Source organism: Megalops cyprinoides, chromosome 8 (genome assembly GCF_013368585.1).
Source record: "Megalops cyprinoides isolate fMegCyp1 chromosome 8, fMegCyp1.pri, whole genome shotgun sequence".
Classification (NCBI taxonomy): domain Eukaryota; kingdom Metazoa; phylum Chordata; class Actinopteri; order Elopiformes; family Megalopidae; genus Megalops; species Megalops cyprinoides.
The window spans coordinates 5699788-5725727 of NC_050590.1; the positions used below are offsets into that span (position 1 = coordinate 5699788).

The 25940-nt window shown below is 49.9% G+C and overlaps 1 protein-coding gene across 1 annotated transcript in view; it reads right to left on the reverse strand.

Moving 5' to 3' along the window:
* The window catches only part of LOC118781778 (neogenin-like), a 179221-nt gene that overhangs the window by 102601 nt on the left and 50680 nt on the right, over window positions 1-25940 (reverse strand). Inside the window, exon 2 of the mRNA XM_036534847.1 lies at window positions 7653-7970. Coding sequence (XP_036390740.1) covers window positions 7653-7970 — 318 coding nt within the window. The remainder of the gene's footprint in view (window positions 1-7652; window positions 7971-25940) is intronic.

Below are 25940 nucleotides of genomic sequence, written 5' to 3' on the forward strand. Positions count from 1 at the left end.
ACCAATCGTGGCGCTTTTTTGTTGGACGGCATTTTTTTTTTTTTTTAAACTGGTCCACACAAGTCAGTGATTGACCGCACAGAATAGCCCCACCTATCCTGAAGCCTCACTCTGCCACAACTGCAACGGCTGAAGCCCATGGGCAAAGCCACAGGAGAGGAAAAAAATGCAAAGCTTTAGCTCGCAAAATTAAGCACAGAGCTCCTACCTTCATCAGGATTACATATGACTGAAATCCTGTTGTGTTCACAACACCAGGGGCTCAGCTAAATCGTCCCATCGATTGCAGAAGGCCGCCTATTATTATAGGAACATCGATTCTTGGAGGCCGTGAGGACAAAGCTGTCTCTTTTTATTTAAACAGCAACTGCCAGGGATATTTCTGCACGGAGAGGCATTTCGCACAGACGGGCCTCCAGATTCGTCCGTTTCCCTTCTCCCCCCCCCCCCCCCCCCCCGCTTCATTTTGAATGTATTCAGAGCTGCCGCGGATGAGACAGCAGGAAGCCAGGGAGTCGAATGCTGAATCATTATGCGCGGGCACGACTCAAATTCAATTGACTTATCCTCGCCGATCTCCGAGAGCGAGATCCCCGCAGCCGTAGCTCCGCGCATTACAGTCCGAACTCATCGGGTTTCATCACTTTTATTTTAAATTTCAGAGTTGTTATAAAACGTTAAATGTTTTCATTAGGTTTTCGGGAATTAGCCGTGGAGAGCCTGTGTAATTATCGCACTCCTGATTACACGTAACAGCCTAATTTCGGTTTATTGGTGTTTTCTTTTTCCCCAGCAGCAACAGTGTTAGGAAAACATCTTCCTACCGACTAATAAAAACACTAAATAAAAATAAAGGCAGTTAAATGCGAGTAAGTAGATCTTCACCTAACCAAAGTCATTATATAATATATAATATATTAGCTCATTGTTATTGTAGAATATTATATAACCTGCAGCAATTCATTTCTAAAAAGCTGCCATCATCTCATTGTTTGACCATATGAGAACAGTGCAGGATGAGGTGACGTCACCGCAGGACCATAAGTACAAAGCCTATGGATCAGTAAAACCATGCGACAGAAATGAAACCAGTATAAGAATTCACTTAGCGGGGTGGGGCGGGGGGTGGGGAGGGCAGTAGATAGACATTAGACAGCAGATGCAGGCATGGTGTGGAACACACCATCAAAATAACACAATGTCTTTTTCTTATCACTTAAACTCAGCAAAGAACTGCCCATTGGAGGGAGAGGACACGGGTCTATTTTTTTCTTTTTTTACACAGCTCCCAACGTCACCAACCAATCAGAGCTGTGGATTTTGGCTGTCGAGGCACCTTGGATAAATCAGACGACCCGCAGCTCATCAATCACGGTCAGAGCAGGGGGGAGGGGGGGTGGCGCTGACAGAAATGCCCCTTAAAAATAGAGCCCGGACTGGCAACGCTCCGCCTTGCACAAACACAGGCCCTGGGGATCGCACTCGCACTCATTACTGGAAATAACGTGCTGCAGTAAGCACTGACGTCCGCCCTTCTTAAAAACATAAGTCATTAAGCAACGCGTTTTTCACTCCTCTCACAAAGATGTGGCGCTCAATATTTCGCAGCTGACCCCTTTCCAAATCAGGCCAAATCAGTCACAAGATTTTTTTTTTTTTTTTTCTGCTTTTAATCTAGGTAAGAATGCTGCTTGATTTTGGGTCGTTGGATACTGGGACCAGCTAAAAGTGGAACGAGAGAGAATTCTTAACAAACCATCACACTGTATTGTTTTGGTGAAGCGCCACCTTGAACTCGTGAGATGCTACCTCACGTCTCTCTTGTCTTCGCTTTTGAACTTCAGGTGCATTCTGGGAAACTGGGACGGAATCCTTATGTGAAAGAAACACAGAGACAGAACAGCCCAGAGTAAGTAACAATAACACGGGCTGAATTAGTCCAAAACACTGCATTGTTTGTGAACCGCGCTGCCAGTCACTGGCTCCAGGGTATCGGACCTTGAGCCGAGACAGCTGGTCACAGGCTGCTGCAAACATGGCAGACTTTCAGCGGGCTCAGAAAGGCGCAAACCAGCGTGGATCAAAAGCGCAAGCTCGGCAAGAGAGAGGGGGAGAGATCCAGAGAATGGTTCCAGCGAGCTTCCCACGTTCCAGACTCACTGAGGTCAGTGGGGTTTGGGTGGATGGCTGGCCCTAGTTTGTCCTGCAGTAACCCCTCCCTGCGCCACGCGCTTTGTTTCCGTAATCCTCCACACATCCCCACCCTCTCACTGTCATCTCCACACCTGCCCATGACTCTGCTCATGAACTGTGTGTGTGCTCAATGCGAGAGGCACTGTTCGGAATGCACACACACACAGTTATACCAAAGACACAGACACACACACACACACACACACACAGACACACACACACACAAACACACGCTCTCTCTGACACACACAGGATCAACAAAGACCCACATGCACACACATACACACATGCACGCACACACACAGGTCTGACTGAGACATCCATACCTGGGAGGTACATAGAGCGTCCACCCAGTGTGGCGGCCTGTCACTGACACATCCCCCAGCTGGAAAGGACAAACCCCCCCCAACCCCGCACACCACCCCAAAGCACTTGCGGCTTGATTGTTCAGAGACACTGAAGTCGCCGCCGGCGCGCTGTAACAGGCACTGCGCGGCTATAAGAGCCGGCTGTGTGAAATAAAAGACTGATTGATTGAGAGGGATGGTGACAGCTTGGGGAATAGCAGAGCGCTCTGCTGGGACAGGGTCACTGGAATGAGGAGCAGCCGGAGAGGGAGGGAGGGGGAGGGGGGGGGGGGTCTGAGGAAAACAACCCCAGATTCACCCCCCACTGTCCACCATCCCCCCGGGCCCCACTGCATGCTGGGAACAGCAGTACCTGTGAGATTACTGTCACACCCCTGTCATTTCCCGGAATGGCTTGCCGGCAAACGCAACGTGTTGACACCACTCACCTGATGCACCGAGGCAGGCGTAGCAGCTGGAGAACAGACCCCACCCTTCTCTCACAGCCAAGGGAGGGGTGGGGGGGGGGGGGGGGGGGGGGCACTGAGGACACCACCCTTCAGAAAGAACTCAGCCACCAACGCACATTACATAGACATTACATTACGTTATATGCATTTAGCAGACGCTCTTATCCAGAGCAACTGAACAATAGAACAGTGTATCCGTTCAATTTAAACGAGTAACACTGTCAGACCAGGCTAAAACCACTCCCAGACCAGTGAGTGCGAGCATAAAACTGCTCAAGCCAAAACCACAAGTTTACTCTGACAAAAGCCAAGCACCTCTCAACCAACGCATCTCTCAACAATCGCAATTATTGAGACGGCCGGGCTGTACAGCAGGCCCCAGTGAGGGGGGGGGGGGGGGGGTGGGTGAGAACCAGAGTGGATTTCTGTACCCGTCTCTGTAAGAACACCGACATCCTTTCAGCGCCAGTAATAATACACACTTCAATAATAATAACAATAACAGCAGCAGCAATAATAATAACAGTAAAGTCGCATTCTATTGTCGTGTCTACTCCACTCTCCAACTGCTGCTTCGTGACCGTCTCTCTGCCGTGTGATCGCCCCGCTGTGGCTTGATTTCTGTTGCGCCGGTTGAAGATGTCCGCCCTACCAGGGTAGGGAATCCGTGAGAAGCTATGCAGACCCACCCGCGCAAAAACCGCGTGCGTTCCCATGATCCTGCTATGGACATGACACAGCGGTTCCGCTGCGGATACCATGAAACAACTGTCATGGGCGAGCATTGGTTTTGGTTCCTTGAGAGCCAATGGGAACGCCACACGCTTCCTCTGCGTTAAACAGGGAGGGATGACAGATGTGTCCCTGGGGCGCGAAAATGCCCCAGACCCAGCTGAAAGACAAAATCTGCCTACTCAACCACTTCCAGAGAAAATGAAACTTGTGACGGCTCTCTGCAAATTGAACCAATTTGCTGCAACCAGGTTATTATCTGAAGAGCTTAATTAACAAAATTTGAAAGTTTGAAAACAGCGGAGTGAACCCCACTGTGTGTCGCAAATCCTCATTCCATGAAACAGAACGGATGTGAGCGAAAATCATTCTGTATTAATCACACTGAAAGATTCTGCTGTTTAAACAGTGCAGACAAGTACACACCCCGGAAAGGCAGTGGAAGACACTGAAGTGAAGTCAGACGTACTTATTTATGCAGTTCAATTTGATTTTTCAGACATAATCCTGTGCACGATAACCTTGACAAGCCACTCTGACCTCTTCCTCTGGGCTGTCAGGTGGAAACGAAAAGTAAAAAGAGTCGTTTAGAGGGGGCTAACTGCGACCGTGATCGACCGGGGGGGGCGACGACAGTGTGCAAGTGGAGTTCCTAATAGAAGGTGGTCCCTGCTTCATCAAACACTCTCACCACCCCGCCCCACCCCACCCCCGCTACGCACACACACCTCCAAGGGCTCCCTGCAGCGGGGGGGGGGGGGGTCTGGGTGGGGGGTGTGGGGGGTGTGGGCTGGTGTTGAAGTTCAAAGAGCACCAAGCTGGGGAGAGACAGGATTCTCATTAACCAGCAGTTCGCTCTCTGCTCTATCGGTTCGACGAGACCGCATCTGAATACAGATAGCGCCAGGCAGCCTAGAGGAAGAGATTATCCTCCTTTTTTTACTGTGGATGGATGGAACTGGTGGCCGGCCGCGCTGCCTCAGCTTCATACAGACGGAGAAAGGAGGCGGAGGGGTGGGCGGGGGCCTTCATTAGGCGACGCAGAGGCTCCGCTGGCTTGTACCTCCATGTAGGGGGGAGGAGAGGAAGGGAGGGGAGGGAAGGTGGGGGGGGTGGTGGGGGGGAGTGGTGATGGGAGGGAAGCCTGGAGAAACGAGGACACGCTTTTCTCCCATCAATCACTAATATTACACCTCAATTTGTCGCGTGCTGGGCTCGCTATTGCCCGCGACATCTCAGAGGTCGAATCAACGGCGCAATTTCCAGCACATTTGGAGTGTAATGGGCCGCTGTGAAGATGCCGCAATTAACCTTTTTATTACCTGGGCGCCGGCGGGCGGGAGGGCCGACGAATAATTGTATGTGGCAGTCCCACCAGTGGGGGGTGTGTGTGTGTGTGTGTGTGTGTGTGTGTGTGTGGGAGGAGTGGACATGAGAGAGATCCCCCCCCCCCCCCCCCCCCCCACTTCCCCCAGGCCCTTGGATCGATCCCCTTCCAGGCCACCGTCATCCATAATTCCACCGCCTTATATATCACGTTCACGCGCAATTACTGAACGGCGTTCGCCCAGCTCAACACACAGGATCTTTCCTCCTCTCGAGCGCCCGGGCCCTGGCTTGGAGACCGCACGCAGATTCCAGGGTATCCATCTACGACGTTAGAGCGTCCCGGAGCCGTTTTCCGCCTTTCCGCATCGTCGGTTTTCAATTATTCTCACACATCTAACGCAGCACCTGAAGGAGCGGAGTGAACATCGCTCCTGACACCCCTCCCCCCCCCAACACACACACACACACACACACACACACACACAAAGACCCGCCTCCGACAGTCACCGAGACAGACAAAAACTCCGGGCGGCTCAGGAACCACACTGTGCTCCCTACAGGAAGACCCACAGCACAGATTTCCCGACGGTGGCAAATCCACACATGCCACACTGCGAGAAACAGTGTTCCCCCCCACACACACACACAGATGGGGGGTTGGGGGGGGGGGGGGGCAGTGGTGGACTCTGAGACAGGCTCATATCCACCGTGGAGATGCAACATCAGGCGTCTCTCCTTTCCAGATGACTGCAGAGGTTAGGAGACTTCCTGTAATGACTGAACAGGGGCAAACCGCTGCATGGGGTTGTGGGAGAGACTTCCTGTCACTTTGTCTTCCCCTTTGTCAGGTTCAGCTCTCCCCCCCCCCCCCTCTTCAGGTGTGTGGGGAGGGGTGGGAGGCGGGACATACTGTCTACATAGTGGAGAATGATGAGAAGATGAGAATCAGTGGAAACCCCCCTGCTGTCTAGACGTAGGACTTCCACACAGAGAGGAACCCCTACTACCACAGTCTGCAGAGCCATTATACAAATGGGGGGATAAGTTCTTTTTTCAGTGCTCTTCACCTAATTAATTGCTCCTTGTCTGCGCTCGCTTATGGCTTTTTCGTATTAATCAGATCCACCTGCAGTTAGACAGACAGTGTTTCTAATACTGGAGCTGGGGGGAAAAAAAAGCGGGTCACCTCAGGTATCAGGTAGAGCTGGGCTGCCTAGTACTCAATGTTGTGGCAATGTAGCATAGTGGTAAGGAGCAGGACTCGTAACTAAAAGGTTGCCAGTTTGATTCCCTGCTCAGGTACCGCTGTTGTATCCGAGATACTTAACCCACAAATACTTCAGTAAATATCCAGCTGTATAAATGGGTAAAATGTAAAAACTGTAACCTATGCAAGTCACTCCGGATAAGAGCTAAATGCCAAATGCCAATAATGTAATGCAATGTAGTGTGGCCAGTGTGTGCATACACTACATCTGGCAGAAGAAAGCGGCCATGTTTATGGAGCTGATGAATTGCAAAGTAGCCTTTATTTGACAGGGACACAACAAATGTAGTGCTTTTATAGTTGCTGAGATTTACGCAAATGAGGAGTGTTTTTTTTTTCTCAAGCCTTTTGGAGAAATACTTGGCTGAGCCCACACCGTTTGGAGTGGGACTGAAAATACAGTGCGGCTCCATAAGCCAGCGCTGGTAAAACATAATTGCATTCTTCAGCCCCTCCAAACACAAATTGAATTTCAGAATAAAACCCCCCAACCTGCAGCTCAAACGCTTAATAATCCCCTCCATGCTCAGCGCTGAAACAAGGTCACATTTCTCTCGCCGCGTGGGGGCCCCGACACAAACCCGAATCACATTTCCTGGCCTCCGCTCTCGCATGTTTACTGTAAGGAGGTGTCGCAAAGCTGATGAGTAGCACTCGATGCCGAGAGGCCTCTGATATATTCCACCGGATCATCTGTCGAGGGCGGTGACGGCTCGCTCTGTGTCCTTGGCCCATTGTGGCACAGCTCTCACCCTACTGGAATCGCTCGCCAGTAGGATTCTGCCGTTTTGCGGCCCTGCTCGTATCCATCTCTCCTGAGACCCGGAGAAGGTGGACCTCTCTTGACCTTTGACCCTGGCCACATTCCTTATCAGACGTCTGAGGAGCGGTAGAGCATGACTGTCACTGCCATGTTTGTGCAGTGTGTGTGTGTGCATACCTGCCTCTGTCTGTGTGTGGCTATTTTTCTGTGCATGCTTCTGTCTGAGAATGTGTGTGTGAGAGACAGAGACAGAGTGGCCAGGCTGTGTGTGTCATGCTGTTTGTTGGGGTGCATTTTGCGCTTCGTGTGTGTTGTCTCCGTTTTTGAATTTGTGCGTGGCTATATCAGTCTACCATCTGTGCGTATGCATTCGAGCGTTGTATATGTGCATCTCTCTGCGAGTAGCTATACTGGAGTGCATGCATGTTTCTCCGTCTGTGATAATGTGAGAGAACATGTGTCTGTGAAACAGAATGTGTGTGTGTGTGTGTGTGTGTGTGTGTGTGTGTGTGTGTGTGTGCGCGCGAACGTGCTTGCACACGCCAGCTTACCGGCCACAGTGAGGCGCGCGGTGCGGCTGCTGATGGTGCCCAGGGTGTCAATGGTGGCCACGCACTGGTACACGCCCTCGTCGGGCTTGTTGTGCTTGGAGTGGACCACGCTGGTGATGAGCAGGGACCCGTCGGGCAGCAGCTGGCGCCGGTCGTCGGTTGCCGGGTTGAGGAAGGTGCCATCCTTCTTCCACTCCACCCTCGCCGGGGTGTCGCTGTGCGCTGAGCAGTTCAGCAGCGCAGGGGCCCCCCTCACCGCCAGGGTGTCCACCGGCTCCACCGAAAACCAGAACGGGGTGAAGTGCCTCACGGCCGAGCCTGAGAGGGAAAACGGGGAAGAGGTCAGACACGAAGCTCACGAAACACGGGCCGACAGAAAACCACAGCGGGTACTTCAAACATAACCATCAATTAAAAACCAACGTCCAGCAGTGCAGAAATGATGAAATCTCTGATCAAACCATGTTCAAACAGGCAGGATTTATGATCTGTTTCACTAAGCAAATTCTCTACCCATTGCTAAGTTATGTACATCAAACTGGGTGGCGCTATCATGCCCTAACAATGACTTACTGATTTCAACCAATCACAGTACTTTACTATGGAGACTACTTTACTATGTACTAAGTCTTTACAACGCATATAATAAATGCAGGTAATATAAGTAACAATACAAGTAATCTAGCAATTAAAGTGAGCCCAGCCTACATCATTTCCTACAAATGTGCCCTTAGTTTCATCCCATCCAAACGGAGATTTGCCCTGTGAGTTTCCTGCTTATTCCCCACTACCTCTGCCCCCTGGTCTACCACCTACTGTGCAACTCAGGCTCACACCGGAACTACAGCTCCCATCAGCCCCTCCCAAAACAGAAGCAGGAAGCCCTGAAGGCAGGTACATCACATCCTTCCCTCGGATCAAAGCGAACACTCGAAACAAATCCAAACAAAGTTTAACCAGCGACGTCGCTCACGTCATATGCAAAGACGAAATGTACAAGATTGTAATCTTTGTACGTGACATTAAGTTTTAGCGGGGAAGAACAATGCCAAAGTGAAAATTGCTTTGCATTTGACCTCATAAAGAACTAAATCCTCTCTCCTTAGTTCAGGCGCACGCTCGTATCATTTAAATAATAACAGCAATTATCTGCGCTGCCGGGAACGCAAGGAAAAAAAAAAAAAACAATTAGGGTTACAAGGCTGTTTCCTAATATACTCAATAACAAGCTGATTGCTTTATTGTGCTGTCTCTATGAATACAGCTGTGAGGAAACCCTCTCGGTGCCACCTGCACAACAGGTCCGGTCCCAATGATCTGGTTGACGGCTAAGTGCTGTTTGAACAAGAGGGCCTTAGAAGTCTCGCCCGTAATCATACCCGCTAATGGGACCTAGAGGAGAGAAGCGCCGGGGCTAATGTTTCCTTTTTCTCTGCCGACTTTCATCTTGTCAGCTCCCACCACGGGAAACAGAAGGGACGCCTCCAGTGTGCCTGTGTGAGGAGAGGGAGAGCAGAACAGTGGCTCGCTGTGAGAAGCTGTGTGTTTGTGGCGGAGGGCTGACGCACAAGGACCCGCCGCTGGCCCTGTGATTTGACCTGAAAAGGGCTTCCTTCTCTCCTACGCACGAGCATCGCGGGATGCTGTGCTGCGGCTGTGTTCGGTTCCCCTCGCCCCCGTCCCGCGAGGGCTACGGTCAGCGAAAGCGCAGACAGCTGAGGGCGGCGGGCCGAGGAGGTGTTACGAGCACCCCGCTGCGATCGCTGGGGTGGGACCCGTCTTGTCTTCCACCAGCTGGCAGGGGGCGTCTCAAATCCACCCCCCCCAGCTGACAGGCCCACACGCGCACTGTCCGCGGGTGCTATCTCCCCTGATTAGGAGACGTTCCCCTCATTTGGAGACCATGGGCCAAAGCTACGAAGGAGCTGCTTTTGTTGGCCCTGCCACTGGCTGCCGGCTGCAGCCTGCTCCACGGGGTTAAAATAAGATAACGCGAGTCAACGCATGGAGCACGGGGGCCAGTCTCGGCTTGCCTCGGATCTGGACCTAGCGCGGTAGTAGCTCACAGCCACAGGACGCTCCAAGCATGTGGATGCGATTACGGGGAAGCAGATAATACAGGTCCTAAGTTCAGCAAAGGAACTGAGACACTGGGCATTGCCTTGTGTGTTAAGGCAATTATTTCGCTGATGTGTGAAAGTGCTTAGACTACAGAGCTCAGACATCAAGGGGGGGGACTTTGTACGGAAACTGAGGAATTCAGTCAGAGCAATCAGCGTGGCACAGAACGAACACGTACAGCAAAGTTCTGTTTGCTTCCATCAGCCAAATACGAGGCTGCCGCCATCCAATCGATAACCCCAGGCGTCCTCGGTGCCTGCGAATGGCCGAACAGCTGACGCAGTAACAGCTCGTGCGTTTTAGCCGGGAGCACATCTGGCGGAGGGAGAGAGAGAGACAGGGAGAGAGCCCTTTCCGCGCGATCTTGGGGAGATGTCTTGCCGGCCATCAGCACAACTGCTCCCTCAATCATGACCGCCTTTAGCATGGCCCCTAGCGGAGGGGGTGGAGAGCTCAGTGCCTGGGAGAGGTGCTCTTCCTTCCTTCTGCCCTGGCCGGAACAGACCATCTGCTTCGGGCACAGTCGGCACGGCCCCCATGCCCCCAAAGCCACAGCAGAGCTATGGGCTAGGCACTCCCCCCATACCCCCCCCCCCCCCCCCTTTGTCCAACTTCAACAGGTCAGGCAGATCTCCGTCAGCCTGCTGTGTCACTGTGGCATGCCAGAGACACTCAACAGGGCCAGGTACTGTGAGTAGGAGGAACCTGGAGCAGAAGAAACGCTCTCACGTGAGCAAGGTTGCTGGTTTGACTCCCTGCTGGGGCACTGCTGCTATACTCTTGGGCAAGAAACTGCACCCAGAATTGCATAAGTGAATATCCAGCTGTATAAATGGATAACGTAAAAAAAAAAAAAAAATTGTAACCCATGTAATTCATTCTGGATGACAGCGTCTGCTAAATGCCAATAGTGTAATGTAACGTAAGCATAGTACAGCAAACAGGAAGCCTCAAACCAATCACAAGAGGTTCCAGTGCACCTATAACTCCATTTGCTACCATTTCCAATAACGGTAAACATCCGATTTCCACACGTTCCACACAGGCGTGCCCTTCCTGACGAGACTGACCGAGCATGCCGCTACTAATGGCTGAATATGACAGAGGTAAATTACTTATTGTCTTTTAACGGGTGAATGACTTCTTACATTTTTTAACTGCTCATCTAACTAATTGAAATTGAAGAGATGCCCTGAGGAACCCAAAACAAAAGAGTAAACATTTATAAGGCCTCTGGTGCCAGAGATAAGCTGTTTTTTTCTTCTCACACTCAAACGCCTAAATTTCAGTGTTTTTTTTTTTCCTTTTCTCAACCGCTGCGTGATTAAATGTTTTATGAGCAGACGGCTATGAGCACTTACAAAGGATGTGTGCGGCTACAGTAAACCGTAAATAGCTGCAAAACACTTCCAAAAATAAAGAGGAGTTCTCCACGCACATGTTCTACCCTCCGCTGCTGGGAAAGAAGGGACGGAACTCTGATGAGAAGAGAGGGGTGGAGCACTATAGGAGGCTGGTTACGGCCAAGGACGAAACCGGCTTTTTTCAGGTAGGAAAACAGTCATCAGCAGCCCTTTAACACAGAGTGTAAATGTCTGGTGTCACACTGCAGGGGAGAGGACACAACACACCACACTTGTTTCTCACTATCCCATCCTAGCCCACTCCCTTGATTCTGACCCCTCCCCTCTGACTTCAGCTCATTTTTATTTATTTTTTTTTTTACATTATTGGTATTTAGCAGACACTCTTATCCAGAGTGACTTACATAGCTTACGTTTTTTTTTTTTTTTTTACAATATTACCCATTTATACAGCTGGATATTTAATGAGGCAATTCTAGGTTAAGAACCTTACCCAAGAGTACAGCAGCAGCACCCCCAGCAAAGGAATCGAACCCGCAACGTTACGAGTCCTGCTCCTTAACCACTATGCTACACTCCCGTTGACTTCAGCCCCAACAATAGAGTGTCTGACTCCAACCTTCCAATAACACTAACTTCTCATTCTGTGTGTTCTCATTGGAAAGTTCTCAACTAATTACATCAACATACCACACAGGGATACAAAAGCTACGTTACAATTACCTGAAAGGGTTAAAAGTACATAAAGAAAAAAAATAACTACAAGGTAGAGGAACTGAAAAAGGGCTACACATAAAAGAAAGAAATTAAAAACTTTTGACATTTTTGTGTGTCTGTGTGTGTGTGTGTGTGTGAGTGTGTGTGTGTGTGCAATACACTTTCCCATCTGATGAATATTCACCTTTAAAATAATTAACCTTAGGGCACAAAGAAAACAGCCTACAAAACTATGCAAAGCAACTCCGTGGAAAAAAAAAAAAAAAAAAAGCAGAGAGGCCAGACAGAATGGTCGGCCCAAGTCTGTGAGCTGGGGCAGAGGGCTGATCGGTGGCCAGACAGAACTCATTTTTCACCGCTGCTGAAGGGAGGGAGGACCTGGTGTCAGAAGTGCATTACAGCCAGAGAAGTCTAATCTATTCTGCTTTAATTCTGCTGAGAGTTTGGCTCGGGGTGCGCACCGTGAGCCCGGCCAAGCGGCCAGGGGACGGAGAGAAAATGAGGTTGTCTGCTTGATAAGTATGGGCTGTTGCCTGTGTCCTCAGCCCTGTAAAATCCACTTTATTCTCCAGTCAAAGAGCGTTTGGGACCCGGGCTTAACGGCCGGCGCTTGGAAATTGTTCCTTTTGCTGCGAACCGAATAAGAGAGACATGTCCTCCCCGGCTGATCTGTTTTGCTTCGGTGTCTCAGAGACGTTACAAAGGAGGAAGCATGTGTTGAGAGGGTAGGGTTTGAAATTAAGGAGGGCACAGTTCATGCCAGTTGCGTAGGCTTATAGTGGTATGTTTGTGCGTTCTAGGACCTGGAAAGAGGTGGGAGCATCTCTGAACACCCCCACAATGGCATATTTTCAGGTGAACCTGGGGACCTCATATAAGACAGAGATACAGCTGCTCTTTAGGGAATTTCTATGTGAGATATACATAGCAGGGACTTCAGCTGACCATCATGCATTGGATACACTCTACGTCCTCGTTTACATAGGATGCAATTCAGTTGTGAGCTTTCCCTTTCTGCTCTTAATGTTGTCTAACGCACACACCGTCTGGTCACTAGCAGAAATGACTGCCACAGCTTTCAATCTTTCCCTGAGGACTATGTACGAGTGTGGCTTAATGCTGTCTGTACAGTATCAGCATCACATTATTGTATCCAGCCTCTGTTCATCCAAAACCACATCTTGGGTATGAACTCCTACCATGAAGAGGAAGGGGAGCAATCTCATTAAACTCCTGTACAGTTGCTTGTGAAACCCTGCACCTGCCCAAGGCCTTTGTCAAGATTACAAATTAATTTCTGCACACCAGAATAGACCTGGTGGTGGGGGCCTTTATTGGCTAGCCAGAAGCTTCCTGACGGATTGACCTTCTGCTGAATAAACATCCCGGCCGCAAAATCATTTCAAACTGTTCAAGCCCAAGGAATACAGATGTGAATTTGGACAGTTGCAGACGGGACTTTACCCCCCCCCCCCCCCAGATAAAGAGGCGGCCCATTTCTTCTCCTCCCCCCGTCTCTCTCCGTTGCTCAGCTGAGCGATCAGATTCTCATTAGTCTGACTGGAGGCGTCTCTCTCTCTCTCTCTCTCTCTCTCTCTGTCTCTCTCTCTCTCTCTCTCTCTCTCTCTCTCTCTCTCTGTCTCTCTCTCTCTCTCTCTCTCTCTCTCTCTCTCTCTCTCTCTCTCTCCCTTTCATGTCTGTCCACCTACAGGCTTCCCTACCCCTCCACGCACAGGCTTTCAAGTCCCGAAACCCATTTTTTCCCCCATCTGTGGCCATAACATACGAAGAGAAACAAATGGTGATCTGTAATGTTTGGTCATTCATTAGCGGGTGGGTAGGACTATAGCAAAGTGACTTAAGCCAGGTATTTAGGAAGGTGTGATGCAAAATCAGGTGAATCCTGCTGGTTCACCATCAGATATAACAAAAATTTCAGAAAAATCACTCCCTTTACCTTTACTTTGGGAAATATCTCTTCTTTTATCCTTCACCTCAAGACGCAGGTGAATATTCAAGGCCTACAATGGTCGATATGCCCCCCCTGCAGAATTATGGACACCCCCTCCATAAAAAGCAGGGCAGAAACAGCAGCAATGGAAGCACAAGTACCCCCCCCCCCCCCTTTTTCTTACAGTCTCTAAGATTTCACAGGAGATGACTGACACACCACAAAGAATTAACGTTTCGTAAGCCGCTGTCTTTTTAAGTTTAAACAGCCGGTGAGGGCTCGGGTGGGAGAACAAAGGCTTTGCTGGTTGGAAGCCTCAGCCTTTCCTTAATTTAGTGGGATGGAATTCTAGAGAAGAATCCTGTGGCGAAATCTTTTCCCGTAGCGTTCCGTCTGTCCCACAGAGACAGCGGCGCATCCTCTCAGAGCTGAGAGAGGAGCCAAGGGCCACCCGCTCAGGGGGTGCTTTTCAAGAGAAGGCCTCCCCTCATTTCGGAAGAGCGGAAAACACTGAAGGATAATGCCGGAGGGCGGACGTTCGCCGCTTTTCGGGGGTCACGGTCACCACGAACCGAAAAGACGAGATTGGAAGAGTCCCTGCCCATTGTCTTCTGCCGCTCTTCTTTATTTCCTATGTTTTTTTGCATTTTTTGCAAAAAAAAAAAATCCGCGTACAATACCAGCACCAGCACCACCACCCCCCAGCTTCCGCAACAGCTGCCAAGAACAATGCCCGGGTTCCCAGTGTCACTTGCCAGGAGGCAGCCTGCTGCTGACTCCGTCTGGATGTTCAGATAGCCCTTTTGCCCCCTCCGCGAGGTTCCGAAGCTCAATCGCTGTGCAAAATGATTGGTGTGCCGCCACACCGGGACAGCTTTATTGCCTTGGCACGGGATCAACTGGCAGATTGAAGAGGAAAGGATCCAATTTTCTCAGCTCTCAACACCTCCGGCTGCTCCTCCGCTCACCCCCACCCTGGGCAGTGCTGTGCCCCCCCCCCAGAACCCATCCGTACGGATCGGATTGGACCGGACAGACGGCAAACGGATGTTTTCATCCCCCTGTCGTTTGCTTCTCCACCCCTAGCAACCAAAGCAGCGTTAGTGCGCGGCAACGCTCCACTCGCAGACTGATAGAACCTGACACGAGACGTGCTACGCCACATTCTTCAAATCTATAAAACCAGGGTGCCAGAAAATTCAACATCCTGACCCTTTCTGGGGACTCCATTTGGGAGGTAATTTCATGAAGTCTCGTACTCCCTGTGGGCTCCAAATCAATACATTTGCCTGGTTGTGTTTTGCCTCAATAACTCCAACACAGAACTCTTCTTAATCTTTTTCAGCGCCGCTCATAGGAGAGCTGTAGGAATCTATCAGTTAAAGGTTCTGAGGTGTGCTTCCTGCTAAATCTTCCTATCTGGCTTGTACACTGAGCTCTTTTGGATGCCAGACAGCCTTGAAGCACATAGCCCTAACACAGTGGCTCCTTCTACCTCTGCTTCTCTGAACAGCCCAGCCACCCATGGAGCTAAACACACTTGGCTTATAGACGTGACACAGTCAGAGCATTTTTTTTAAATAAAGGAACACCTTGTCGGTGCCAGGGCACACGCTTCAATGCGAGAGTGCTGCCAAGCCTAACGAGTGACGAATGAGATACCTCACACGGACACGTTAGCGCGGTAATCGACCGGCTGCCAGCGTCTCGCCGCTTTCTCCGTGGTTAGTTTGGGCCCGGTCTATCCGGCCCACGAGTCTCCTCCTGATGGTAATCGTGTGTCACTTTGACCAACGCGAGCAGGTCCAAAAAGAGCTAAACTTTCCCCCCCCACTGCAAATATTAGGGCTGATTAAGCAAGAGAGGCCAACGAGGTGTAACTACAAGCAAAGCCAAAACTGAAAGCAGCACACAGGGCAGACTGTGAGAGCCAGTTACTCACAGGGCTGGAGAGAGGAAAGAGGAGAGGGGAATCTGGACAGAGGGAGCAAAACTGGGGATGGAAGGGGGTGCTTAAAACAAAGAAGGGGGGAGCTCCTAGGTGGGGGGTGTCAAAGGTGGGGGGGGGGGGGCAGAGTATGCATGCCTAGGGAAGAGAGAAGGAGGGAGGGAGGGAGCGAGGGGTGGGGAGTGAGGGGGGGTGAGAGAGACCTGGCGCAAAACATATTAAAGGAAAATGAAAGGACACACGGGCTCGTCTGGCGATGCTCTGCAGCAGGGTCGCGGAGGGAGGTCTGCCGGAGACAGGATTAGGACACTTCACAGCAGCTCCCTGCCTCTCAGTGATAGCAGTTCCCCAGAGCAGCCAGGGCGATTTCCCACAACGCCCCCCCGCAGGAGCAGCCCCTCACCTGCACGTCACCCCCTGATTAGCCCTACTCACTGGGGGGTGTGAGGGGGCTCCGCCTCTATCAGCTGTCAAAGAACCCCAGCAAGACCACCCTCACACAGGCAGCTCTCAGAGCTGCACCCCGCACAGGGGAACCAGCACAAACTGAACCACAGACGGAACACAGAGAGGCCTGACAGAACCCCAACGTGCAAAACCATCTCAAGCTCTGCAGCAATTACGCACAAAGATATAAAACACTAACATGTAGAACTGTAACCTACATAAGCTGCTCTGGATAGGAGTATCTACTAAATGACTGTACTGTAACAATGTAATACAATGTAAAAAAATATCCATCTAACAAATTACATAAAAATAAATAAAGCTACCATTCGCTGTACATGCAAAACGCACATTATTGCAGACGTGCAATCAAAATCCAAAGCAGGTGAAATTTCCATCATCCATAAACCATTAAACGAATTCGGTAAAAATAAATATCCATTTTCACAAATCACGCAAAAATAAGTAGAAATACCATCCGCTGTCCATACAAAAAAAAAGCACACTATTGCAGTCAAAATCTGCACTGGTTGAGATGTCAAATAAGCAGGCGGTGTAAGGTTCCACACCAGGGCTGGAGTGAATACCTTGAATGGATGTACACTCTTTGCCCTGAGGAAGCATGTTCAGAGCCTTTTCTGCATCACTCAGAGGGCCATTGTGTGACGGACAGGACATGAAAAAGCCCAGACCTCATCCACTTAATTTCCACCAAGGTGGCCTGAGCAGATAGGCAAACTGTATTAATAAATAAAGGCCCTGCCCCAGGCCTGACTGGGCTGGACTCTGGGGAGACACTGGCCCTGATAGAGTGCAGTGACCCCACAGAGGGGCTTCTCTGTCTGCTCTGCACCCCCACCCCACTGTCCCACAGACACCATCACTACCGCTACTCTCCCGCCTGTTCATCACCACAGCCCCCACTGCCACTCAGCACCGCCCCTGGACAACGGAGGACGCTCCTAACATTACTGGTGTCTCAATCCCTGGGTCTTCTCCAGCTCCCAGTTACCAATCCAAATCGTGTCCCCCGTTATTTCAACCAAATCAGGTTTCAGGGGCCCCCGTCGCTACAGTTCCACTCTGGTACGGACCCTCGTGTGAAGAGCCCTCCTTAATTAAAAGTGCGCTGTTTTCGCCTGCGAGCGAGCTTTATCAGAACACTTCACATCGAGCCCACAGAAATCACACAGAACAAAAGACGCCTTCCGACCGGGTGCTCCTGCCGCTGATATCTCAGCATGAGGGAGGAGGGGAGAATTCATTGCCAGGAAATAACGGGTGACAGGCTGACATGGGGTCCTCTTAATGATACACCACAGGTTATTAGAGCTCCGCACCTCTCGGAGGTCACCTGTCACTCCAAACAATGGTGAGCGGAGCGCACCCCACAGGACAATCCACAGGGCGAGGGAACGTCCCCCCGCCTTCACCGGCACCCAGAGGAACAATTTGGGGAACAATTTGAGGAGGGGCACAAGCATCCATCTTCCTGTTCCATCAGCAAGGCAAATGACACGCGTTTAATGAGATATCCTATGGATTTTTTTTAATGAAATGCAATATCTCATTTTTCACACACATATACACCCCCCCCCACCAAAAAAAAAATCTATACACTCCAGCGCTGCTTTGGGAAGTCAACCACAGAGCCATTTGTCAGCATCACGTTTCACAGCCACCGCTCCTGTCGATTTTTTTCCACAGTGGTATCATCCCCCCCCCCCCCCCCCCCCCATTTCTTTGGAAATAAATGTGAACTTTAGGGGGAGGAACGTGTTGTGGAATGTCACCGGCCACACTAAAAACCAACTGGGGGGGGGGGAGAGATCTGGGCGTAACTCGCCCGATCTGTTAAGGGTCGTTTCCGCCACTTCATCTGATCGCTGCAGCGACTGCCGGTGAAATGGCAAAGCGCAGCTGAGGCCCTTGCGTCCGTCCCTCCGCTAACGACTGCGGTAGGCAAATTACTGCGCCTGCTCAAATAAACAGAAAAAAACGACCCTAATTGCTTTGCTTGTTAAGATAAATATCGGCGCGTTAATTCTGATAATCACACCCAACAAGTTCAGAAATAAGGCATTTTTCATTCCCACCACACCAAGCTCCACCGGGGGGGAGAGCTGCAAGGAGCGGGTCCCTCGTCATATTTTAAATGAACAATCGTGTTCCCATTTAAATGAAGTCTTAATTGAATTTACTCGCTGGTTAAGAGGGAAAGCCCTGCCTGATGCCCAGAATAATGTTACACAACACTGCGAGCATTACCAGCACCTATGGTGAACCCCATGCTGTCCCTTGAACACACATTCACGTGGTCAGGTTTTATGAACCCAAACACACTGTAAGCATGACTTTTTTACTAATCATAAGACCAAAAAAATTAAACTTTTAAAACTAACATTACATCACACGTGCTTAGCAAATGCTCTTATCCAGAGTGTCTTCCATCACAATAGAACACAAGTGTATCCAATCAATTTAAGCACACAACAGTGTCAAACCAGGCTAATAACACTCCCAGACCAGTAACTGTGAGCATAACCTTGCGAATGCAATCCACTATATCTGTATGCATACAGCTGTATAACTATGTACTTACAATATGGTGTTTTTAAACCATGATATTTTCAGCATGAGATCATAATTTCTGAGCATCTCTTTCACATGCAAGGCATGTGGAAGCCAGACTTAAGTGCTTAAGACCAGGATGCATACTACAGCATACTTTTTTTTACCTAAATGTAAGGCATAAATTTGTACTCAAAAGTAGAAAAGCACCCTATTCTTACACACCCTGAATCCACATCATGCAACCAACAAGGATGAAAAAAATATGAACAATTCCAGTAAAAAAGCAAAATCAGTAATACAGGTATACAGTGAAACCTGCGATCAAGTCCTTTTGAAGTGCACCACTGGTCTCAACGGTGCTTAGTTAGTCTGTTTGTAGGTTCGCTGTATGTCTTCATGTTGTTTCCAAAACGCTGCCATAACCCAGTCAACCAAAAAAACCTACAATAACATCTCCTCCTGCACTGGCTCATAATACACAACACCCTCGTTGTTATTGTCTTGAAAGCAAAATCAAACACGAGCACACATTTAACAAATTCTCTTGTTTTCACCGCCACTTTCAAATAATCATCTTGCTTGAAGAGCCAGCTTCTTTGCCCCTTCCACTCCGATCCGTTGATCTGGGAGACCCACCTACAGCTGGTGTCCTGACCAATACACTTTGTATATGAAGGTTACATTTCTTTTAAATAATTATTTCTTACTGCAACCATTAAGTGCTGTCATTGAGGCAGCCCTTACGTCCTGATAATGTCCTGTGAATCTTTGGCATTTCGTCAGAAGGCAACACACCAGTGAAGTTCAATTACCTCCAGGTTAATTCCACACTTGACAGCAAGTTCTCTTTCATTTACCCTTGCTGCGCATGGAAGAGCAGACGAGGACATTCATAATTAAGAACCAACTCTGAAACTAGCCGTTTGGACAGCCTGCACATGCCGCCTGGTGATCAAACCGGCCAATCACACCACTGGCCTCTGTGGCAGTTGATCTTAGGCTCTGAACCCTCAGCTGACACAAGGGCAGCCAAGACTCTGACAGTAAACTGGAGCTGAAAACAGAAAAAAACAAGCAACAACTCTTCAGCGGGATCCTGACTCCTCCGACTCCATGCACCAGTACTGTACTGGCCTAATACCAGCTTCCATGGGGTATTTCCCTGGACCCCTGACACCATGGTTGGTACCTCAGGTTGTCCCTTAATCACCCCCTTCAAACAGCAGCACGTAAAGGGCCTACCCATCTGCTCCTACCCTACCCTACCCCTCCCCCACCCGCTGACCCCCAATACTCTAACACTACCCCTCTATTCCCCCAGTGTCTTGGCATTGCCCCTCTGACTGATCAACCAGCAGGCCTGGGCTACTCCTAGACTGGGCTCAGAACTACGCTGATCTGCCGCCAAACACTGGTCAGATCGGACTCATGTCTGGGGAGAGAAGTCCTTCTGGAGCATCAGTACGGTAACAATGAAGACTGAGGAATAAAAATAGTCTATATTCACTGCATAAACTTCAGGTGTTTCAAAGCAGGAGACTTTTGCTCACTTGGGAAAAAAAAGGTGATGAAAGTCTTTTCCGTTTCCTTTCACACATTGAGTAAAAAGAAATTCTTCATCCTACAGTTACAAAGAGACAGGAAAGTGGACATCCGGAGGGAAATTTCATTCTAAGAGTGAAGCGTTCAGCCCTGGAAGTCCTATGTGTGTAAGAGGCAGTGTTAGTGGAGGCAGTGTTAGTGTTATTGTGAGGGAGGGGAGGTACTGGTATGTTAGTGGAGGCAGTGTTAGTGTTAGAAGAGGCAGTGTTAGTGTTATTGTGAGGGAGGGGAGGTACTGGTATGTTAGTGGAGGCAGTGTTAGTGTTAGAAGAGGCAGTGTTAGTGTTATTGTGAGGGAGGGGAGGTACTGGTATGTTAGTGGAGGCAGTGTTAGTGTTAGAAGAGGCAGTGTTAGTGTTATTGTGAGGGAGGGGAGGTACTGGTATGTTAGTGGAGGCAGTGTTAGTGTTAGAAGAGGCAGTGTTAGTGTTATTGTGAGGGAGGGGAGGTACTGGTATGTTAGTGGAGGCAGTGTTAGTGTTAGAAGAGGCAGTGTCAGTGGAGGCAGTGTCAGTAGGGTCTGTTAAAAGCTCTGCCAGTCTCGACATGTAATGCCCCATTTGGAGGAGACCCTTGAACACCAGAGGAGGAGGAGGAGGAGAGATGAAAGACTTCCCAGGCTTAATGTTGGGAGTGTATTACTAATTTACTCGAAACCGGAAGCTCCCTAACAACTTAAAATAGCTTCAGAGAATTCCGCAGACAGCTTTTACGAGCTGACAGCCCGGGATGTGAGGACCTTGCTCAATGAAAACAAGCTCACATCAGAGACGCAGGGAGAACACAGTGGGCACAGCATGTGATGGTATGGTGTGCTGAGCGGGTCCAGACCAGACCGCAAGAGGAACCAACTTGCCTCGTCGACACCGCGGCACACCACACGACCCCTATTCGTGGCAGCTTCAGGGAACATTTACCAAATAGTTTCGGAAAGCGTTGAAACACTTCCAGTCTTTGGCGCAACCCTTTATTCAGAACAGCTCTGCTAGGCGTGTATTCTGCCACCGCTGTTTAGCCTCAAAGAAGACACATTTGTTACACAGAAAGGCAGAGACCCTGGAGGGGATAACAGCAAGCTGAAACCAGGCTTAGCGGGTGTCGTTAGTGATGGTATCTCCCACTGTTCCCAGAGCCGATACCCAGGGCGCCAGAGATGGTATCACCCACGGCCCCCACTGGCTGAGAGGATTCCCTGGGGAAGCCTCCCTCATTCTCACGGTTTCTGGCCCTCTTCCTGTGCCTTTCACTGCAGCCCCCCCCCCCCCCCCCCGCCCCCCCAACAGCGCAGAGCCAGCGAGGAAGGACCCCCTAGAGATCTCGGAGGGGTGTAACGACATAGGGAGGAGACAGGTACCAATCATCAGGAAACCCGCGCCTCAAGACTGAGAAAGACTGAGCAGAGTGCAAACAAATGTACCGTGACAAAGACTGCATTCAGCAAACAAACCTGGGAGTGAGCTACGCTTCCGTGACCCGTGTTTATTGGCTGTTGTTTTTTTTTCCCTCCATAATGCAGGAACCGCCTGCCTGCCTTCCCACAGGGGCTAAATGCTCATTACAGAACACGCTTATCTCTCCTTGCCGCCCTGCCTGTTCAAAAACAGTGGCTGCAATTCTTTTGTGGATGGGGGGGGGGGGGGGGTGTGTATCATATTGCAGACGGGAGAGTGTGGCGGTGATGTGCTCATTGTCTGTGTAATAGCCATTTTATCATGTGGGCAGGAGGCCTGTGGGCGGGCCCCTAGGAGCTGCAGTCTGGACGGACCGCGAGAGCGGCGATACGCGGGAGTGAGTGATGAGTGGGGGGGGGGGGGGGGGGGCAGACGGGGGGGGGGGGGGGTTGTTGTCCACAAGCCACCATTAACACACAAGAAGACAATGTGCCACTTCTGTTTACACTGGGAATTATTGCTGCGTTTCCTTTTATCGGGTCTGAGGGAGATAAGAGTAAAATAAAAGGAGCAGTGAATCGCGGGCACCCTTCCGCAAGGTTTATTCTAAAGCCGTAAACAATGTCCGCTTGAGTGAGCGGGTCTGTGTGTGCGTGAGCTGGCCTCTCTCTGCCTGTTTGGAGATCTGGGCCTGTGTTTATCTGTGTGTGCGTGTGTGTGTATATGTGTGTGTGTGTATGCATTTCTATGCATCTGTGTGTGGCTGTGTGGGGGTGTGTGTGTGTGTGTCTGTGTGTATATGTGTGTGTGTTTGTGTGTGCGTGTGTGTGTATATGTGCGTATGCGTATGTATTTCTATGTGTCTGTGTGTCGCTTATGCCGGTATGTGTGTGCGTGCGTGTGTGCGTGTGTACGTGCACGACAGGGGAAGGTAGCAGATTTACCCACACACAGAGGCAGATACTGATGGATTTTGCCCAGTCTCCTCCCACCGTCTGATAGGATCTCAGTACTTGAGGAATCAGAAACAGAAGGAGGCCGGAGCACTCGACAGAGACACTTCCTCCACCCGATGTGATCAGAACAGACAGACAAGGAGGTCTTATCTGCAGGCCAAGGTGCCTGTGTAAACAGTAAACAACCCTACACTGTGTGTGTGTGTGTGTGTGTGTGTGTGTGTGTATGGCTAACTGTATGCAAGTGTGACAGTGTGTGTGTGTGTGCGCGTGTGTGCGCGTGTGTGTGCGTGCGTGCGTGCGTGCGTACATGTGTGTGCGGCGTACTGTACTCAAGTATTTTTGTGTGTGTCTAACTGCGATAATGCCTATGTGTGTTCAGCTGCCTGCTATCGGCCAAATCACTGCGGTGTTATCTGAACTAGACACCATCACGCCCACACTCTGGAACCCAGGAAACCATGATTCCTCTCCCTCTGAGCTCGGCACATCTGTTCCATTACATTTTCATAACGTTTCAAAGAGCATGATACAGTATCGGGCTATATATCATCCAAAAATTACGAGCCTATGCATTTAAAGGAGCACCCCCACCAAAAAACCGGTATGCGGTTCCTGGGTTAGACAATAACCAGCATTCTTTCTCCCTCTTGAACTTTTCCAAACACATCCCCCACACATACCCCACCAGAAGCACGCCATTTTTCCATCTGTAAACCAACTGAGCTACAAAGAAAGCTTTGTCGTTTTCATTTTTAATTCTTTTTTTTTTTGCCAGTTTCATTGACGGGGTAAAAACACAAACATTATTAAAGTGCCAAAGATCCCACTGTCTCCAAACTGTATCTACACACCAGTGTTGTTTTTCTGTTCTGGGGGTAACAGAATCGATTTTGCAACAGGACCTACATAGGGTATTGGCCTATCGTATGCATCGGAAGTGATGAATAATTTAGCCGGGGCTATTGGAGAGGGAACGATCCCTTTTGATGATGCAATAAAGAATTTTCAGCTAGGTTGCTACAGGCAGGCTGCGCTGGCCTGGATGAGATTCTGAGATCAATGACCAGCTTCCAACCTTTTCCGCCATCTAGAGCCTCTGTCATCCTCTTGTAGTATCAATCTAACAGCGAGAGCTGCAAGCGATGTAGAGGCAAGATTAACGCAGGCTGAGATGGGCTGGACTGTAGAGCAAGAGGTAAAAGAGTATCTCTCTCCCTTCCGCTCTCCTGGTGGCTGTCTCTCTCATAGCGTGCAGGGTTGTATCAGATCTGTGGCGATACGATGCGTAAGCGTTTGTCGATACATGGGGGATGTGCTTTTGGTGAATCTGTCAGTTCCTGAGATCGAAAGCTGGCCGTTTTAGACCGTGTTCAGACCAATCCTCTCACCCTCAGAGGATCACCTGACAAAGACTGCTGCTTGAACCACTGTCATACCGAAAACATTTCTCTCTCCACTGGAACCCACTCTGCATCGGCCTGTAAACCCCATCACTAGCATCGTATCTAAACTGTAATATTCATGCCGTACCTTTATGGACAGCTCTTCATCTACTATAAAATAGCCTTTGTTCAAAATCAAATCTCCGGCATCCTTTAATGTACTATACACATTTATTCAATAAACTTCTTTCTGTCATCAACAATTTAACTACGATGGTTTATGTTCTGTCTAATTTGTGCAGTTGTGTATATTTTATTGCCTGGATCTGTGTATGTATGATTATTGCTTTACAACATATCGCCCACCGTGACAAGTAATAGCCTATGGATTAATTGACTAAGTGACAGACCGATTGATCGAGACTGATTGATTGATTGATGGATTACACTCTGATCGGTTTGTGGGTTTTCACTGACTGCTTCGTGTGCAGTTTTTCCTCCCACATCTCGAAAAAGGGAGAACCGGTCACACGCTCATGTGGAGGGGTGACACGGACAGGCCACACCGGGGGCTTGTGGGAAACCGACCCCTGACAAACTGTCCGTTCCAGGAGGAGGAGACTCACATGATACAGTGGCAACACATGGGGAGCAGGGTGGAAGGAGGGCGTAGAGTTGGGTGGAGGGGGGGGGGGGGGTACAAGCCTGTCCCACAGCTGTTTGGGACCCTGGTTTGGGACCCTGGTTTCTAGTAATGGTTTCTGTTTTTACAGCCTCCCCCTCCTGCCCCCCACCCCCTCCACTGAATTGCACACCCCCGCCCCCACACAGTAGAGCACTCTCGCCCTGAACCCTTGATCCCCTCTACAAGCCTATTTTTATGCCCTGTATATCTGCTTTCATAGCACTGCACTCGCATGAATGTATAAATACACAAGCAGGGCTCTGTCCCCATTCTGCAAAGAGAGAAGCTATTTGCCGGGGCAACTGCCAGAGGTTAAACAAGGAATGGATCTCCCATTCTGGGAGCTATCTGTTTTGGTACAGAGATTAGCAATTACGAACTTAGTAATTAACTTTTTTTTTCTCCCCTGAAAAAGGCAAAAATCTTACAGATCAACTCAAGCCACCAAGTTAAAAACAAAAAAAAGCATGATTATCTCAAAGCCAGTGCTCACGTCCCAACAAAGACAGCTGATTAAAAAAAAAACAATAATAATTAAAAATGGGGCAGCCTATCTCCATGGTGAAGAAGCGGATTTTTAAATGTCCCTATGTAGAGGAAGGCAGTGCGGCTATTCAAAACCCTTACAAAGACAAAATGCTATTAACAGCGACAAACAATTTATATATTTAAATGGCTGGAGCGGCACTTCACCGCTGGAGTGCTTTTGACAAAGCGCAGGCCTCTCCTTCTCCATCGGGTTTGTTCACACGTGCATTTAATTATTCATGGTGTCTGGCAGACTCAGGGGTTGCGAGCCCTGGGTCGGGCTGCTCGGAGCCTGCACATGCTCATGCTCTCCCAGTGTTTACAAACGCGGCGGCGGTAATGAACCAGGGAGGCAGGCCCAGGTTCAGCAACGGGGAGGGGGGGTTCATGGGCTTTTGGGGGGGGGGGGGGGGGGCGGGTTATGGATTCATGTGCGAGCGAAGCAGGTTCAATTTGTGTACAGCGAGGCCCTTGAAGGCCCTCAGAGTAAACACCCCGTCTGCCTGCATGCTCCACACAGCTGTAGCGTGGTGATATGAACAAGAAGCCCCCACCTCCCCAACATCCCCCCCCAACCCCCCAACCCCCCTAACCCCCACCCCAGGGACAGACGCTGACG